At 55.4% G+C, this 17895-nt stretch overlaps 6 protein-coding genes across 6 annotated transcripts; 3 read left to right on the top strand and 3 right to left on the bottom strand.

Annotated features, from left to right (window-relative positions):
• Positions 1-2: 2 nt before the first annotated feature.
• On the bottom strand, positions 3-569 carry VTJ04DRAFT_5208 (uncharacterized protein; the record flags this gene model as incomplete). Its single annotated transcript, XM_069363299.1, has 2 exons — positions 3-218; positions 537-569. The coding sequence occupies 2 exons, from the start codon at positions 567-569 to the stop codon at positions 3-5; spliced, it is 249 nt and encodes an 82-aa protein (XP_069220159.1).
• Positions 570-2454: 1885 nt separating this feature from the next.
• On the top strand, positions 2455-3894 carry VTJ04DRAFT_5207 (uncharacterized protein; the record flags this gene model as incomplete). Its single annotated transcript, XM_069363298.1, has 1 exon — positions 2455-3894. One exon carries the CDS (start codon positions 2455-2457, stop codon positions 3892-3894), a length of 1440 nt encoding a protein of 479 aa, XP_069220158.1.
• A 2322-nt stretch (positions 3895-6216) lies between these two features.
• Positions 6217-7691, bottom strand: VTJ04DRAFT_5206 (uncharacterized protein; the record flags this gene model as incomplete). The annotated part of the gene is made up of 3 exons (XM_069363297.1): positions 6217-6713; positions 6793-7018; positions 7077-7691. 3 exons carry the CDS (start codon positions 7689-7691, stop codon positions 6217-6219), a joined length of 1338 nt encoding a protein of 445 aa, XP_069220157.1.
• A 1599-nt stretch (positions 7692-9290) lies between these two features.
• VTJ04DRAFT_5205 (uncharacterized protein) lies at positions 9291-10169 on the top strand (the record flags this gene model as incomplete). The annotated part of the gene is made up of 2 exons (XM_069363296.1): positions 9291-9520; positions 9590-10169. 2 exons carry the CDS (start codon positions 9291-9293, stop codon positions 10167-10169), a joined length of 810 nt encoding a protein of 269 aa, XP_069220156.1.
• A 1205-nt stretch (positions 10170-11374) lies between these two features.
• VTJ04DRAFT_5204 (uncharacterized protein) lies at positions 11375-13345 on the top strand (the record flags this gene model as incomplete). Its single annotated transcript, XM_069363295.1, has 1 exon — positions 11375-13345. One exon carries the CDS (start codon positions 11375-11377, stop codon positions 13343-13345), a length of 1971 nt encoding a protein of 656 aa, XP_069220155.1.
• A 1250-nt stretch (positions 13346-14595) lies between these two features.
• On the bottom strand, positions 14596-15603 carry VTJ04DRAFT_5203 (uncharacterized protein; the record flags this gene model as incomplete). The annotated part of the gene is made up of 3 exons (XM_069363294.1): positions 14596-14963; positions 15056-15173; positions 15250-15603. The coding sequence occupies 3 exons, from the start codon at positions 15601-15603 to the stop codon at positions 14596-14598; spliced, it is 840 nt and encodes a 279-aa protein (XP_069220154.1).
• Between the last annotated feature and the right edge of the window lie 2292 nt (positions 15604-17895).

The following is a 17895-nucleotide window of genomic DNA, read 5'->3' as shown; positions in this document are numbered from 1 at the left end:
CGTTAGACTCTGCCTGATATAGCGAAGTAATTGGTACTGGTGTTGCTGCTGGTGCTACTCGTGGTTATTCCCGGTGGTGCTCCTGAGTGGAAAAAGCGAGCGGCATCAATTTCTTGACGAGTCGGAAGAATAAATAAATTAGGTACGAGACAACGATAAGCAAGAAACGAAGGGCATGAAGAAGAAAAGGAGATACAGAGCTCTCCTGTCTCGACTCGCTGTGGTGTTGGTGGTAGTGGCAGAGGTCGGGAAAAAAGGGGGGATGGAAGAGAGAGAGAGGAGAAGAGAAAGTGGTGGTGAGAGAAGAGCGGGAGAAAAGAGAAGGCCCAAACACATCAAGACTGTCTCCCCGGCTATGGGGCTCCCCCCTAAAGTAAAATCTAGGTACCCACACCAAGGTAGCGGTCTCGAGACCTCCTTCCCTCACTCTGATCCCTCCCGGGGTGGCTCTGTGTCGGCGCTCTATGATTGGCTCGGCGCCCTGCCATTTTTGGTCGGGATGCATCTCTTTAGGTGCGCTTGGCCAAAGCAAGGACTGGGTCTTGGGCGATTGGACAGGACACGGCCATGTGCGTCTTGCCAGAAAACGGCACGGTGTGAGAAAGTTGGAAGTTGGCGGCTGCCGTCTGGTTTCTGCTGGTTTTCTGGTTTGTTTTCACTTCTGGCGGATGGATCACAATGGGGATGAGGTGCTTCGCTGGCTGTGCCCAACATGCAGCCAACCTTTTTTGTCTGTTGTTCTAATTTTCTCCGAGACAAAGAGAAGTCGCTGGGCACTGCAGTTCACCGTGTCTCTCAGCCTGCTTGACCGTTGCTTACACAGGAGATTCCCGAACAATCCTCCGTTTTTCGTGGCAAACCATCGAGACCATGCAACGGCCCCTGAAGGTCGATGCTTGGAACAGAAACTGGATGGAAATTCCGCAGCACCGCAACTCGCAGCTTGGGCTTCTCCGCCGTTCAAGCATTCGAGCAGCCAGCCAATCGCGCACACGCCAGCCGCTGTTCAATGCCTGGCCTGGGAGTGAGCGTCCCATCGGACCAGTGGGAGGAGCCGGGACCACTGCCAGGTCCACCAAGCGAAATAGGGGTCGCGCCCCCCACATGGACCGCATGGATGGTTGGACACTGTGGAACGGCCGAGGGACGACACGCTGCTGCTGTCCACAGAAGGCGAACACAGCCATCCGCCGCTGTGGCTCGACGCGGCTGCTCCATGCGTGGCCTCGGGAAAAGGGGCTGGACGGGGCCAAGTCGACCCGGTTCCCGCCCCTGGCTGAGGTGGACGACCTGGCCTGGGCTTTCAGATGCCCCAAAACCCACATGCCACGATCAGGAGAAAAAAAGAGTGCACAGCCCTTCGGATGTCGTTTGCGTCGAGGTGCACTGTGCTGCGCTTGTCTTCATCTCGACCTGCAGATCGACCGAGACCAGAAAACCATCAACGGCGAACGGCGACGGAGTTGGCGACTGTGGATGTTACCGTAGATTGTTGTTTGTTCCATGCATCGTCGCCGTCATCCAGGTTGCTGACTCGACCCCAGATTGCAGTCATTTTCCCTTGGTGACATTGGGGCCCTTGGCATTGCCCTGTTGAGGATGTCAACCAGGGGCACTTTGAACAGGAGGGTCGGATCGGCGGATACGGAGGAAAGTTCACAGAAACGGCTTTGGTGGGTTCTTAGGGCGTGCCTGGACCTGAAAAATCATGCTCTCATACAAAACGAGATGCGAGTCAGGATCGTGAGAGCGTCGGCATCCCGAGATCCTGCGTGGCGGGAGCGACGGTTGTGTTGTTCCTGGTTGTTCCTTGTCTCAGTAAATCTCATCTGAAGAAAAAAAATTATCTTGTGGATTTGTTTTTTCCTGTCCTTTCGGATTCTCAGTTTCAGCCCTGGGGGGCACCGTTACGCAACCTCTTGGGCTGCTGTACTCCTATCTTTTTGGCCGCTTGGCACATATCGTCTGCATTGCACTGGTTATTGACGATTCGCTCGTTGGCTTTGCTGGCTGCCGGTTCCCTCTCACTCCTTCTGGCCTGGCCACCATCCTTTGCAGAGACTCAGGAGAGACGTCAGGAGGCCTTCTCAGCCTCACAAACAGGTTCACCAGCTCACCAGACGGCGAATTTACGAAAAGCCATTCGTTTGACTGAAGACACACCATCCAATATTATTAGAGTTGAAGGAGGCTCAGCTTGGCCATTAACCAAGAACACACCGTCTGTTTTTTTACCCTGTTCCTGTCATCCAGTGGCCCGATACCCCGGCTAGGCTAGGTACATACATACCTTAGGGTCCACGACACACGCAACGTCACCTTAGGGAACTCCCGTCAGACAGGAGGAGCCTCACCAACACCGCGTTCTTCTCATACTACTAAGACCTCTCCACGCCTCCGGACTCTCTGCATGGCGCGAGGCTCTTGACTCCTCGAGCCTCCCTCGTCGTCGCCATGAAATCCGCCACTCTCCGCTGGTTGCGGAACATTCTCTGGCCCCGGAGCTCCGGCTCCGAGGGTGAGCGCAAGCTCCGGCCCACGGCCTACCTCGACGGCCTCCGCGGGTTCGCCGCCTTCCTGGTCTACGTCCAGCATCATGAGCAATGGGCGCATTCCATGTACAACCTCCATCTCGAGAACGCTTTCGGATGGAATGGCCAGCACTACTTCATTTCGCTACCCTTCGTGCGAAACTTCTTCATCGGCGGCCACATGGCCGTCGCCATCTTCTATGTTATCTCGGGCTACGTGCTGTCCGTCAAGCCGCTGTCCTTGATCCACGACGGCGAGTATCTCAAGCTATTCGACAACTTGGCTTCAGCCTTCTTCCGGCGCTGGTTCCGGCTCTTCATCCCCCTCATTGTCGTCACCTTTGTCACCGTTTGTCTCTGGAACATCTTTGGCGTCTTCAATCCGCACTACGAAATCAAGTCCACCCTCGCTGAGGAGATATGGAACTGGTACATCGAGTTCAAAAACTTCAGCTTCCTCTTCAAAGACGGCTGGCTGTGGGTCACCTACAACGCCCATCTCTGGTCCATCCCCTTCGAGATGCGCGGCTCTATCGTCACCTTCACGGCCTGCATCGCCCTGGCCCGCGCCACCCACAAAGCCCGGCTTTTGTCCCTGGTCATCCTGACCTGGTACTTCCTCTACGTCGTCGACGCCTACTACTGCGCCCTCTTCACGGCCGGCATGCTGCACGCCGACCTGGACCTTCTCGCCCGCCGCGTGGCCGAGGGCAAGCCCAACGCCTACTTCCCGCGCTGGCTGCGCAACCTCGAGCCCTACCAGGGCACGCTCCTGTACCTCGCCTTTGTTACGGGCCTGTACTTTGGCGGCGTGCCGAGCGCGTCGCAAAAGATTGAGGACCTGCGCGCCAACCCGGGCTGGTACTGGCTGTCGTACCTCAAGCCGCAGGCCGTGTTCGACTACAAGTGGTTCTACCTCTTCGTCGCGGGCAACCTGATCGTGCTCTGCGCGGGCCGCCTGCGCTGGTTCCGCCGCTTCCTCGAGTCGCGCTTCTGCCAGTTCCTCGGCCGCGTCTCTTTTGCGTTGTACCTCGTCCACGGTCCCATCCTGGCCACGGTCGGCGACCGCCTGTACTTTGCCGTTGGGTGGCACCGGAACCAGGACGACCATGCCCAGCCGATTTGGCATTGGGTGAACCGGTTCCCGCTGCCCAAGGTCGGGCCTCTCGGATTGGAGCTGAATTTCCTGGCGGTCAATCTCATTATGCTGCCGTTCACGCTGTGGGTGGCGGACGTGGTGACGAGGGCGGTGGACGAGCCGGCGGTGAAGTTCGCGGCGTGGTTGTATAAGTTCATCCAGCGGTTTGGAGAGGGCGACGTGGAGAAGCAGGTCCCGATTGTCCCGTTGGCAAGGGTAGAATGAGAGATACCTAGGGATACGGGATAAGGAGCGAGGATATAAATTCTTGCTCAGGGAGAAAGGGGGTTACGGTTCGACGGGGCTTTCAACTTTCGTGTATCCCATTTTGGATATAACTTGTTTTCTGTGCTGTGTGGAAGAGGTGATGGCTCGGGGTCGACTCAATGCATTGGTCATTCAGATGTAATATATATGGTGTTTCATGGTGGTGAGTCTCTGGCCGGGTTCTTGGGGTGAGGTTGGTAAACATTGGAGGTTCTAGACAGGTTGCGGGATTGGAATTGGAATATCATCTCAACATCAGAGTATCTACACTGGTATCACATGCTGCCGCGAGGAACGAGTATGAGAAACTTCGAACTACGCCGGGGTTTTGCAATAGGACGATGCCACACAGACACAATCCTGAAGCGATGTCTCAGAGGACTCGCAATCAACCTTAACTTCATCTCAACCCTCATGATTCCTCCTGTGGTGTTGATACTGACATGTGCAGCAACAGAAAAAAAAGCACGATTATTGAGAGAGACCTGTCTCACGTCATCAGAGCACAGTGCCTCGTACTCCTCCGCCAAAGTCCCGAGACAAGCGGTCTCGGGGATATCGCCCCTCCTGAATTAGATCGTCGCGAGCCCGGACGAACAGATCTGCATGAACAAACGGAGACACCCAAACCCGGAGAACCGAGCCCCTCAGCCACGGCACTGCCCGGCTGGCCGTTCCTGGTAACTGACTCGTACACAACGCCCAGGTTTGTGGCAAGAGGATGTTGATGGTTTCTTCTCGCAAAATTGTTTTCACTGGATATTCTGGACTGAAAACATAGAGTCATTGTCATTCCACCAGGGTTCGTATCGTTTTCGTTTCTCGCGCCCTTTCTTTGAGGTCCAAGTCTCGTGTTGGTGTCTGGTGTCTGATGGCGCAAGATCTCGTCTTCCGAGCCTCGGTGGGCGGGTGGTTCAGCGCAGCCACACCCCGCCGACGCCACCGCGGGTTAGGGAAAGAAGGTTAAACGGCAAACCGCCCCGGCTCTCACCAGATCTGCTCTAGATCTGTCCAGAAGAAGTGCATATGGGTTCGGGTTGGCTGAGTGTCTCACACATCATGGTGTTCCCTAAATAGCAACATACGTGTGCTGTCAATGATCCAATGCTGTGGGGTGTTGTCTGGTCAAAGAGGGAGGAGAAACGTAACGCTCACGCGATAGGATTGTTTCGCCCGGCCAACCACTGACTACCAGATAGCCATCATAGCCTCAGAACTGAGGCCCAAGAGACAGCAGTGACCGTCTCGACTGCTCCCCGATCACGCCAAAATACTCCTACTTGCCAAAGCCGTCAACGTCCACCGGCGTTGGTCGCTCAACTTGACGAAGTCCAGGAGAGGTCGGAAGCCCGACATGGCGGTGTTGAAGCTGCTGCTTGTATCGATGTCGTCCCCAGTTCCTAGCCATGTGGTTCACGGCTTGCGAAGGGAAGTCCGTTCTTCATCGCTTGGACAAATGCTCCGTTTTAGTCTCCAACTTCATGTTGGCACAAGAAGCATGCGCTGAAAATCATCCTCCAGAGTTCTCGAACACATAGTCAAGGCTTAGGTACCTAGCCTGGACTTCTCATGACACCAAGTTCCAAGGATTAGACTAGGTAGTGGGTATGTCTTCGACTGTCGAGCTACTTGATCTACTCCGTAGACGACAGATTCGTCTGCCAACCCCCCGATATGCTCACTTCTTTACCTTGGTCTGTTCAAGTGATTTTTTTTTTTCTAAAAAAAATGGACTTGCCTTGTCCGTCTTACGTCCCCCAAGACACACGCCATGCGAAATCACATCGCTTCTGCAGGACCTGGGGTTCTTCAAATGCACGCCTGGCGCTTGTGTCACCGACGGCTGGTCCGGGCGGCAGATTTCATCGGTTTCTCTGTACACAGTGCATGTGTTCGTGCTTGACACACGCGAGATATTCGATGGTATCGGGAATGCCCTTCTAATTAGTTGTTTTTGTAGGCCTGGGAGCTCCATGGGAAGGAGGGGGTAGTCCCGACGGCATGGACCGGGAACCTATACCAACATCTCACAAACGGGTTCCTGTGCGTCATCTGTCCAACGGAACATTGATAGATAGACTTGGAGAGTTTTGTCTCTAGGGCTCGGAAACGACTGATGCTGTCAAGTGAGACAGTCATGTTCAAACACATACCTATGCGAGATGAAGATTGAACAAGATATGGAGTCACAACGAGGGAAACCGCCTGGACGATCTATTCTATGGGTATATTCTCAACATGCCAAACTTCCCCCAGCATCAGAACCAAAGAGTCACACCTCTATACATGCTTCCACCCATTATGCACCAACACCTGCATCTCATCAATCACACAGAACCCTCCCTTCTCCTCCCTCACCTCCACCTCCTCCTTCACACCCGGTCCATCATACCTATACACATCCCCCTCCTCCGCCTTCTCTTTCAACTTTTCCCCCTCCCTCTTCCACGCCTCGATCCTGCCCCTCACCTCGCGCTCCTCAAACCACGGCGTGGTCAACCACCTCGCCAACCTGTTCTTCCACAAGCCCGACCAAATCCCCCAGAGGGAAACCCAGCTCGCGGCCGGGGAGGCGGGCTGGACGGCGTCGAAGGCGGCGCGGTTGTAGCCGACGCGGACGGCCGGGTTGAGGAAGACCCCGCGCGAGGAGGAGGCCGGGTTGTCGGCGTGGATGAGGCAGCATTCGGACGCTTCGAGGTGCGAGACGGCGAGGGAGTCGGGGATGCCGCGGAAGCGGAGGCCCGAGATGCCGAGGAAGGATTGCGCCGGCATGGCGACTGAAAGGTTGGGAAACGTGTTAGCGCGAAGGGTTCAAGGGGAAATTAAAGGATATATGGGCGGAAGGAGAGACAGTACCAATTCCGTTCCAACAACTCGCCACCGGCACCGGTTCGGCGTTGATCATTGCCCTCCTCGACTTTGCAGCGCGGAAGTACGGCCAGGTCAGCGTGGCGCGCTCGTGGCCTTGGACGTCGCGCAGGGCAAACGTGTCGTAGAAGTAGGGCGGTTTGCTGAAGTCGAGGGAGCAGGCGGCGGCATAACGGCCCTTGTTAGTTTGCAGGAGGGTGATGACGTCGTCCACCTTCAAGAGAATTAGCTGGGCAGTGCTTCCAGAAACCAAAGGAAAAGGAGGTCCATACAGCATAGACAACATCTCCCAAAAACAGGACGTAATCAAACGTCGTCCCGTTCTCCGCCATCTCCAACAGCGGCTGCAACGACAGATTCCTCAACCTAGAAAGGTACGGAATCCGCCTGGGCATCTTCTTGCCATCCGGCAGCGTAATCCACCCCTCCTTGGCCGGCGGTCCCTCGATCAGATCCCTATGCGTCTCCTTATCCAACACCAGCTTATGCGGCACCCCGACATCGTCCAGCGCCTGGTCCAGCTCGCGCAGGGCGCCCTTGGTGTCGTCCCAGCTCCCGCTCTCGTAGATGCTCACAAACACGTTCCCCGGCTGGAAGCGCTTCACTAGCTCGAGCAGGCGCCTGTTCCATTCCGAGCGCAGGATCTTTTCGTTGTTCCAGTGCAGGCTGGCAATGTAGATGCGGCGGGGTTCGACGAGCTTGGTTTGGCTGCGAGCGGCCCGGTCGGCGCCGGCGATGCGGTAGTAGATGAGATGGGCCTGGATGATGGTCCAGATGAAGAAGAGGACGGCGAGTCGCGCAGCCCAGCGGGTGATGGGTACGGAGGAGACTCCTCGGCGTGGCCTGAGGTAGGAGGTGATGCGGTTGGGCTTGAATGAGGGTGCCATGGTCGAGGACGGGTTGTAGGAATAGTATTAAGGGGGTAGGGGAAGCGGCGTCGAAATCGGCTGCGGCCGGGTCATGGGGACTCAATCATGTACAAAGACGTCGTTTGGACTCGACGGTTGGGGAGGAGGTCATTGTGGACGCAAAAAGGAGCTTTGCAAGAGGTTCTTGTGCACCTTAGGTTATTAGAGGTTCATTTCCTGGGCCGAAATTCACAAGAAGAGGTGGGAACCGTTGTGCCAGGGGCAGCAGATGTGCCAAGAAGCAGCTGACAGCGAGGCTGCGGCTGCATCCGTGCCGTTAGAGAACAGGGGTCCACTGGACAAAGATCGGACAATGTCACTTTCAGGTTGTGCAACGGGAACTGGTAGCTGGCATGGATCTGCTCTGAATGGAAGAAATTTATGAAAACGGTTGTTCATAAGTAGGTACAGAGGACTTAGAGGGGTCTGTGGAAGAGAGAATTTGAGATCTGTTGACACTACAAGGTTTCCGTTGTCTGGAGATGGAGAACAGCCATCTGGCGTAAGTCAAAGTGTTTAAACAGCAAGATACGACACAAGATTGCCCAGGAAACTAGTGTATGTACATCAGAAAGCACAGATTGACATCTGGGTGTTCCGTAACACCATGGGAAACCAGATGATGATCTGAACTGAAAATCTACAGCCGGGGAGATGGTGCCGGCGCCAGGGCTCGGGTACCGTACCTGAGACATGCAACACCAAGCAAAACAATGCCCAGAAGTGACATCATGACTAAAGACTTGTACTCCGTCAGGTACTATTTTGAAAAGCCCAGCCTATGCAAGACTAGCACGCAGAGGACTGTCGTGCCGGGTGCTGTTGGTAGCCAATTTCCCATGCGCGATGACGTCGGACTGCCCCACCTCAAGCAGCGAAGGGATCACCACCACGCGAGAAGATGGAGTACCACCAGGGACCCTCCGGTAAAAGCGCATTCAAGTGAACATTGGATCAACCTCGGGCGGGACAACTCATCAGGCCCCTTGGCTTAGGTCCGGGGTACTCTGCGGCCAAATGTTTGCCCAGATCCTGCGGTGTAGAAATGTTGACCCTAGAAGTACCCCTGGAAGGCTCCCCTATAGTCAACAAACCAGAGAAGTTCAAGGGGGGATTTCCAGGTTTATACCGGTACTTTCGGATATTCACAAGTACCTGATTGAAACTCTGCAAAAGTACATACAAAATAAAATCATGGCAGATGTCTGGTGACGGAACTGATGTGACAACCTGCTGGATTTCGGGCCTCATTGCACCCGACATTCTGGGTCTTCGATGTTGATGACAGCCGCAGGCTTCCAGTCCGCCCTGTTGGCAGCAGACCCCTGTCCAAGTGTCTAGGTGTCCAAGTGGGGCTTGCGATAGCGGTCACCACTTCCAGGTTCCTGTGTCGGTGTCTTGTGAATCACTTTTCTTCGATGTTTGCTCCCTGTTTTCCTTTTTCCCAACAAACAACAACTTTCCCACACAGCTTGCTGCCGCTCGTTGCCTCTTAAAGGCCTCTCTCCCGTCGCCATCCCGTCCGACGTCCTTCTCTGGCCCCCCCCTCCCCCCGCATCCTTGCCGTTCATCGCCAATATGTCTCCAACAGCTCCCACCACCAACGGTCACGCCGCTGAGATACCCGATGTCAGCGTTGTGCCCAACCTCGGACCAACACTGAACCCATGGACGGTGGACAATGTTCTCGAGACCATCCCGACGGGGAAGCCTGCCGAGGGGACGAGCTCGCCCGTTCCATATTTCCATCTCCTGGAGCGCCTCAAGACCACCAAGCGCGAGGGATGGCGGAGGTTTAATATTGAGCGGTGAGTGTGGCCTTCTCAACTTATAACTCTAGGTCTATCCTTCTGACTTGCTGACTTGCCCCCTCACAGAGGCGAATCCATCTCGGACCACATGTACCGCATGTCCATGATCAGCATGCTCGCGCCCTCCTCCCTGACCTCCCGCCTCGACCTCTCCAAGTGCATCAAGATGTGCCTGATCCACGACATGGCCGAATCGCTCGTCGGCGACATCACGCCCGTGGACGGGGTGCCCAAATCCGAAAAGAACCGCCGCGAGGCCGCAACCATGGACTACATCACCAACAGACTCCTCGGCGGGGTCGATGGCGGCCGCGCCGGCGCCGACATCCGTGCCATCTGGCAGGAGTACGAAGACAACAAGACCCTTGAGGCGCAATACGTGCACGACATTGACAAGATGGAGCTGCTGCTGCAGATGGTTGAATATGAGAAGCGCGGGCAGGGAAAGCTGGACCTGGGCGAGTTTGCGTATGTCCGGACGGGGATCGTGCTGGAGGAGGTGGCGCGGTGGGCCGACGAGGTGATGCGCGAGAGGGAGGAGTTTTGGGCGGGCAAGCCGCACGTGAGGGGAGAGTTGGATGAGTCTGAGGGCGGCGTGGAGGAGGAGAAGAAGGCGATGCAGGCGGCCTATTACGGCAAGGAGTAGAGGGGGGAATTGCTGCTGCTAAGAGGCGATAGGGATGGTGGTCTTGTTTTTGTCACGGGAGGTGATTCCTATGGAGTTTTCCACGACGGTCATCATGGCTCATGTTGCGGACTTCATGCAAGGTGGGAGGGATAGGGATACATTTTGGGGCACGGGCAAGGTTACAGGTACAGTACTTAGAGGTGCGCAAGCAATGACGGTGAATCCTAGAAATTACGGATATGGATACGGAGTGCTACGGTGCATTCGGGAAGTTCGGAGTACGGAGGAGTGGAATGACATTCTTCAGGTACTAGTTCCTGGAAGTCAAGCTTTGTTGGGACCTGGGTTCCGGTCATGCCTCCGTGATGCATGCGGTGAGGATGGCTGGGGAATGTGCCCCTGGCGTTGGCGTCCATGCAGGTCCAGGGTGTAGCGCCCGAACCCCACAAGACCACGCTGAAGTTGGGGGAGGGATCCACTGCGGAGGAAACTTAAAAGGTTCCCAGCCTCCAAAAAGTCCAGATCCAAGCTCAATTGTGTCATTGTGTGATTGACGAGTTGGCAACCCGGACGGAAGAAGAGAGTTGAGGTTGAGCTGCCCTCGTGGTTGGCACTCTCCCGTCCCCTCTCCTCCCTTCCCCTGAAACTACCAACCCTGAAAAGTAAACAAAGCCGACAACAGCAACGACAACAGACAACGGAACAGTTCGCAATGGACAGACGCTCGTAAAAATACTTAGCCGGCTGCCAAAAACCCCCGGATTTCTGTGATCAAACGGTCCCCGACCCAGCGTTGTGGTTGGTATCCGACTCGCATCAGCGGCACAACGATCTGGTTGGTCGCCCAGGCAGCTGGCTGTGTGTTATTGACACAGGCAGACTTATCAGTCTTGTGTCTTACACAACTTTCGTCACACACCCACACCCCGCCCTACGATCACGCGCTCGGAGCGCAACCGCTCCTCTGAATCCCTCCAAGTCCTCCGGTCACTGTCCGACGAGAAACGCAAGCTCGACCAGGAATACATTGCTTGCGCGCTTCTTTTCGCAAATCTACCAACGACCAGACGTCCTCACATCGACTCTACGGGTCTGCATAGCGCGAAGACTTGGGATTCGCAGCTTGCCCCGGCGTGGCCCGAGTGCACTGCTCGGTCATTCCGCCTCGTGCGCATTGATATCAACGTCGACATCGGATCAACAGACGACAGCAGCCATCCACCATGTCGTTTGCGCCGCAGTTCCAGGCCCCTCAGGGCATCTTCGACACCGGGATCGGCGCCGGCCACCAACCGCTGCATGCCAACATCTTCCGGCCTCCACCGTCCCCCACCGGCTCCGGGTCCAGCTACAACCTCGCAAAGTCGACAGGAAGTCTGTTTTCCGATATATCGATGGGGACCACCCCGCAGTATATGGGCACTGCTAAGCGCAAACGACCGACGCGAGAGTCGACCCCCCAAGATTGGAACATGAATATGGATGGCGCGCGTGAGGCGCATGATGAGAGGGCCAAGGAATTCCGGTATACGCTGGCCGGGCAGATCAGCACCAACCCGGCGGCGGCACCGACCGAAACGGTGAATGGAATCTTGGACGACAGCGTATACTCGGACGTCGACTACCGGCGAGCCTTGGGTCCGAAGACAGACATGGCCGAGTCTCCGCCACTGGGGACGTCACCTCCCACCGGCCCAACCACGGCTCCCGCGGCACCACCGCTGATTCCGTGGAGTCTCTTCAGCCTCCAGACATTGGGCGACATGGTGGGCAAGGTATGGGAGTTTTGCAAGACGGGCGCGTTCAAGGGCTTCCGCGCAGGAGGCGGCCAGGCATACCGCTCCGACGGCACCACCGTGACCGAGACTCCCAGCAAGGAAGACCTCGCCGAACACGAGTCACCACTGCCGCAGCAGCCCGAAGACGACTCCCCGGCGATACATATGCCAGGGTATTTCCCCCAGCTGCCGACAGAGAGTCCATCATCCCCGCAATACTACGGCGAGCTCGGCTCTTCCGAACCAACTCCCCAACCCGCCGTCAAACGCAGGCAAGTCAGCGCCAACAACGACGAGCTACGAAACTGGGTGGTGGTCGACGACGAGGAGCCGAGCGATCCACAGCCCCAGCCGCAACCGCGCCGGTTCGCCACTGAGGTCAAAGCCGCGGCTGCCCGGCCCAGCGGTCTGATCCGCCCTCGCACCGGCTACTACTCCCAAGTCGGCGTGAGCTCCCATCGCCGCATCTCCGCGCCATCTCCACGGTTCGCAGGCAGCGCGGCGACTCTGACGCGCGGCATGACCCGTCCGTCACTCCGCATTTCCCAACACACCACCACGACCTCCTCACTCGCCGGCTCACCGCCCTCTGCCCGCGAACCAGCAAGCTTCGCCTCCCCGCGCGCTTCGGCAGCCGGTCTCCGCTCCACGCCCAGCCGCATCCCCGTAGCTGTCGGGTCATCGCCCACTCACCCTCCTCAGCAACAGCAAAGCTACAACCCCAATCCCTTCGCCCTCCCCACCCCGACCTCCGCAGCAGCCGCAGCAGCGGCAGGCCGCACCAGCCCCTCCGCCGCCCCGCTCAAATCCTCCTCGCTCGCCTCGCGCCCGTCAAGCAGACAATCCCTCTCTCGCCCGGCCAGCCGGCAATCCCTTTCCGGCTCCGTCTCAGGCTCCGGCCGGCCCGGCCGCTTGCCTACCTCGCGCCACAGCCTGGGCGGCGGGATTTCTCTGAGCCCCACGCCGTCGAATATCGGCAAATCCCTCCGTCCCATCTCCCCCACCAAACTGGGGCATAAGAGAGGGCACTCCTCCACCTCGCGGTCCCGCTTGTCGTTGCATGCTGCTCCCCCGTCTGCGGCGCTTGGGTTGCCGCGGCCGGAGGAGGTGATTGAAGCGAGCCCGCGGCTGGACGCTGAGGCGAGAAAGCTGGCGCAGAGGCGGTTGGAGGAGGAGATGGATGCCGAGGAGAAGGTGGATGTGTTGAATGCTAAGCTGTTGAGCATGATTCGCCAGGGGAGGGAGGCGTTGGGGACCAAGGTGGAGGTGGAGGAGTTGGAGATGATGGATGGGGACGGGTTTGAAGATGAGGGTGAGGACCACGGAGGGTTTGCGGGGAATGGGTTTGGGAATGGTGCCGGTGGGTATCATGGGAATGGAGGGTGGGAGGATGATGATGGGTATGATGAGATATGATTTTTCTTTTGTCTATTCGTCTCATATGATGTGATGGATGAGAGGCATGATGATGATGATTTTGTCATGTTATGAGTGTCAGTTGGTTGCATATGTTCCTCTGGGGTTTGTTGGAGTTGATGTGAGTTTGTTTGGCTGTGTGGATGGGGGTGTATCAGTGCATATTATGATGGGGACATGGAGTAACAGGACATGTGGCGAAGAGATGATGACTCTTGTTAAGATAGCAGCCAGATTGTAAGATTCGTGTATATGATAATGAGAGACCGATTCGATGGGATCATGAAATGAAAGCCAGCAAACTTCACTACCAGCTTTGGTCTTGTCCTAGAGGGTCCAAGGATTGTTGGTACTTTGGGGTGTGGTGATGGGTCCTCAGCTTGATGTTTTGTTTTGTTATTACACGTCGGGGATGCTATAGAGGGCCAGTAGCACCATTAACGGATTCGCTTTTCGCCTCACATGTTCCATTTCTTTCATCATTGGCTTGTTACTGCTTGGAGATCGGAAGTCCATTGACATAGATAGGGTGGCCAGCGGAAGGGTCAAGTAAAAGCCGGTTTGGTGGATATGTTGTTGGCCGGCTCCTTGGGAGGGCTTAGCCCTTTCCTCCTCCTTCTTCCACACTCGGGATTTAGCTCAATTGACCTGCATAACACTTGATTTCTCTGTTTCAGCAGGGTCATCGGGCCCTATGGCCAGTTGGTTTTTTCTCTTTCGTCATTCATGTCCCCAATCGATCATGCACCCACCAGATTCTTCAAACACCTTCGATAGGCGGTTCAGCTGTCAAGGAGAAGAACTAACACGTCGAGAATGCCGAGGACCCAGTTGGATCGAATAAATCACAAAGGATTGAAGTCTGTTCAGCTAAATCCGGGAAGTGGAAGAGGAGTGATGAGGGTGAAGCTACGGAGTAATTATCCCGTGCCGACAGGCCACCTATAGAATACCCGGACACGTTGTTTGCGACCTGTACGTGGCCAGCTGTGCCATTCAGACAATTAAGGCTTGATTGGATTGAGCATATGGTTTTTTCTCATATTACTTGACATCAGGTCGCCAAAGCCATGACAGCTCGAGATTAAAACTACCAACGTCGACACCTATGAAACACGCCTCAGGTAATTAATTACCTGATTGAGAAGTGAAAGAAAACCCCGGCTTCCCGGAGGCCGTTTCATGTGCAATGGCTCCGTTGCTTAGGGAGAGTCTGCTCCCGGCATATGGAGATGGAGAAGCCCACGAATCTACATAGTGATGGCATGCATGCCATTCACGCCACCCATTCCAGGGGTCATTCCAGGGGCCATTCCAGGCACCATTGCAGGCCCCATTCCAACCTCAATCTTGTTGAGAGCCGCCTTTCGCATCGCCTCGTTCGTTATCTCAGTGAGAACCTGGGCCTTGAGCTTCGCAAGACGTGCGGTAAAGTCGGTATCATTCTCGCCTGGTTTCTGCTCATAGCCCTGCTGCAGGATGACGTTGATCGTGTTGGTGTCCAACGCGTCTGTCTTGACAGACGAGACGACCCAGCATTGCAGCAGCACCTCCCGGCATACTTTCGTGATGCCCGCGGACTGAAACTTGTACATGAACAAGAGGTAGTCCACTCGATCTGAGTCATGGTAATTAGTATGATTTGGTTACCTAGTTAACTGAATGACTCTGCTACAATCAAACGGACTTGTAAGAAACAGATATACTTACAGACACCACCCAGAGGGCCGACTGCGATCACATACCCCTTGCGCTCACTCTGGTTGTTGGAAACAGAGCTGATGAGCCTCTGGAGCGCAAAGCTGATTGTTGCTCCTATGCCCTCCACCTGAGACACCCGAGTGTTAGCGAAGGTCCTTCCGGGAGCAAACATTACCTATGAAAGGTCTTATTAATGAACTGACCAGATCGCCCTTGATAAAGGATCCAACCGCTTTCTTGATCTCGTCGGTACATTTCTTGGCGCCGTCCAACGACTCCGTGTTGTAAGGCTTGGGTTTACCCTCGTCATCCACCGGCGGGTCTCCATACAGCGTCGTCATGAAGTTGCAGTGTGTCGAGTAATCCTTGGCCGTGACCTTGTCAACCGGCAACAGCTTGGCTCCAGAACTGGCCGTGTCGGAGACGATTTCGTCATAGAAAGCCTTCGCCTTCACCTCGGCCATGGCCTGTAACGAGAGGAGAGCATCTTCGGCCGTTTGCTGATTTTCTTTGTGGCTGTCAAAGGCCTCAATGTGCTTCGAAATTCCGTGGCCCATTGTTGAAGTTGAGAAACAAGTGTGTCTCGAGAGAATGAATTGGAAGTTGATGGGATGAGGGGACCAGAGTGAAGACAAGCGTGCGCTGCGTAGAGAGATGGGATGTTGGTGGTTGAGACCTGTCACAGCAGCGAGTGTTGGTCCATTATTTATGCCTTTCCTCGACGTCGTCCGGACCCCAGGGGCGACCTGGAAGAGAGGAATGGAATTCAAACCCCCTTGCTGCAGGACTGGCTGAGGCCCTTCGCAGCTGTCATGTTGGCGTCGAAGAACTGGGGTTCGCGGAGGCAGGAGTAGACATTGTCGGTGAGGACAGGAGGCGCTGGAGCAGGTCGGTGACGACCAATTTTGTGAATAGTTTCACGAAGAAGCATCCTGTATCGCATCGCCCAAACCAATAGGTCACGATATCATGGCCTTCGACCCTAGGGACACCATCTAAAGCGACTCATCTGACCGCGTTGAAGGTTCTCCAACTTCATCTGAATGGTGGGTTGAGTCATGGATTGCAAATAGTAACTGTTCCGGCTGATGTAGCTGGTACTATTGGTTTGTATTGGGAATAGCTGCCACATGGAGGTTGGATATTGTGCAGTGCTGAAGAGCATCCTGTCGTCCTGTCAAGAACGCCAAACTGAGGCCTCAATGGAGAACAACTGAAATTGGTTATGTTGTTTTGGGGATGGTTGTCAATGAAAGCTGGTGATGGTGGAGAGCTGAAAAGTCAACCCTAGACCTATGTAGACCCATGTCCCCTCTATCATGCCTGTTCCTCCTAGCGCATCTTAAACAGAAGCAAACTACCCTGTACACTAGTATTAGTGTCACCTTGCCGGCGTGGCGCCGTGGATCCGGTCTCGGCCCCGGGCCGGCCCCTAGCCCTGCCGGCGGATGCCTGCCTTGGTCGTGGACGTCCAGTTCCCGCCGCCACGTTGCGGAGTTGATGACTTTGAATCTTCCGTAGCCGCCCAGGAGTCGGGGCTGGTCAGCCACCACCGACCGAACACCCCGAACTTCCCGGGGATCTTCTCCACAGGCACAAAAACAATGTATGAACTGCCGGGGTGATTCAGCCCAATTGACCACAGCCAGGGTGAACTCCACGTTTCCTGTCAAACCCCGATCCGGAGTTGAAGCTTGCGACTACTCCGTATTGTCTCTAGCTGACAAACCCATTGACCTCTCGGTTGACGCATGATCACAGCCCGTCGGTACGTCCCCCAAGTGTCTCCGGCTCATGTCCGGCACGCTCCTTGTGGGAATTAACACAGATTGACCGCCTGTTACGTAGGTAGATGGTGTCTTGACGCGCTGACAGGGAGAAGGATAAAGTTCGAGGTCTCCACCGGGTTCAAGGACATGCTCCACAACGCCAACACTCCCATCGCCGGAGTTGCTGACGGCATGAAACTATCGATCTTCGATCGAATTAAAGTTCCACACCCCGGGGTAGGTCTGAAGGAAACTCTCGCAGCTGCGGAGTAACTCCTCCATGTCAAGTTGTCACACGCCACGTTCAACGTCCCGTTCATCTGTGAATCAGGTGTTGAAGGAAGCTGTCCATGTCACTTTATCACTGATAGATAGCTGGTTAGCGAGTGATCGATCAAGAAGATCTTTCACTTCGTTTCTAGATCGACGCCCGTCCACCGAACCGGCATCCTCTTCAGTCCGTGGGACAAATGTCTCGGGTCTGGAAGCACTCTCCGGGCCATTCTCACCACCAAGAACAGAAAGGGTGATATCTAAAAAGTGTCTTGTTCATGCTCATCGACCAAGATGGATAAGTCCAAAGAATTGGATGCAGCTGAGATATGTCACGTCACGCTAACGAGCTGGAGATGGACGGCGATGAAGGAACTTGTGTGTTGAGTGGCCGGTTGCATTGGCATTGAAGGGGAATGGGCGCCGTCAGATGGTCCGGTTGAGTTGATATATCGAGCTTCTTACCTGCTTTCACAATCCTCGAGACGATGAACTGTGCCTCATCAATCTTTGAGGTCTTCCTACAACCGCTGAAGCTCTCGCCCATTGGCGTCGATATCTTGTTTTCTTTTCGTTGACTTCCTCACCGCTTTTCCCGTTCGTCACTCCCAATATCTCGGCCTGCTACCGGATATCCAATTGAGACTACCGGCTCTAAGGTGAGTCTGAGTATCAGCACATTCCTTAGCCTGTGTCCCTCTCGTTCCTGCTCCCATGGAGCTATCTTCCGCAGTTCTAATACATGTGTGATGAGCTCCATTTGCTAATGATTTGGCATATTCAGCACCACATCACAGGTCGGATCTC

This window comes from Mycothermus thermophilus (assembly GCF_041956435.1).
Source record: "Mycothermus thermophilus strain CBS 625.91 unplaced genomic scaffold VTJ04scaffold_3, whole genome shotgun sequence".
Lineage (NCBI taxonomy): Eukaryota > Fungi > Ascomycota > Sordariomycetes > Sordariales > Chaetomiaceae > Mycothermus > Mycothermus thermophilus.
The sequence above is the reverse complement of the archived record's forward strand: the minus strand, read 5'-3'. Positions and strand labels throughout refer to the sequence as shown.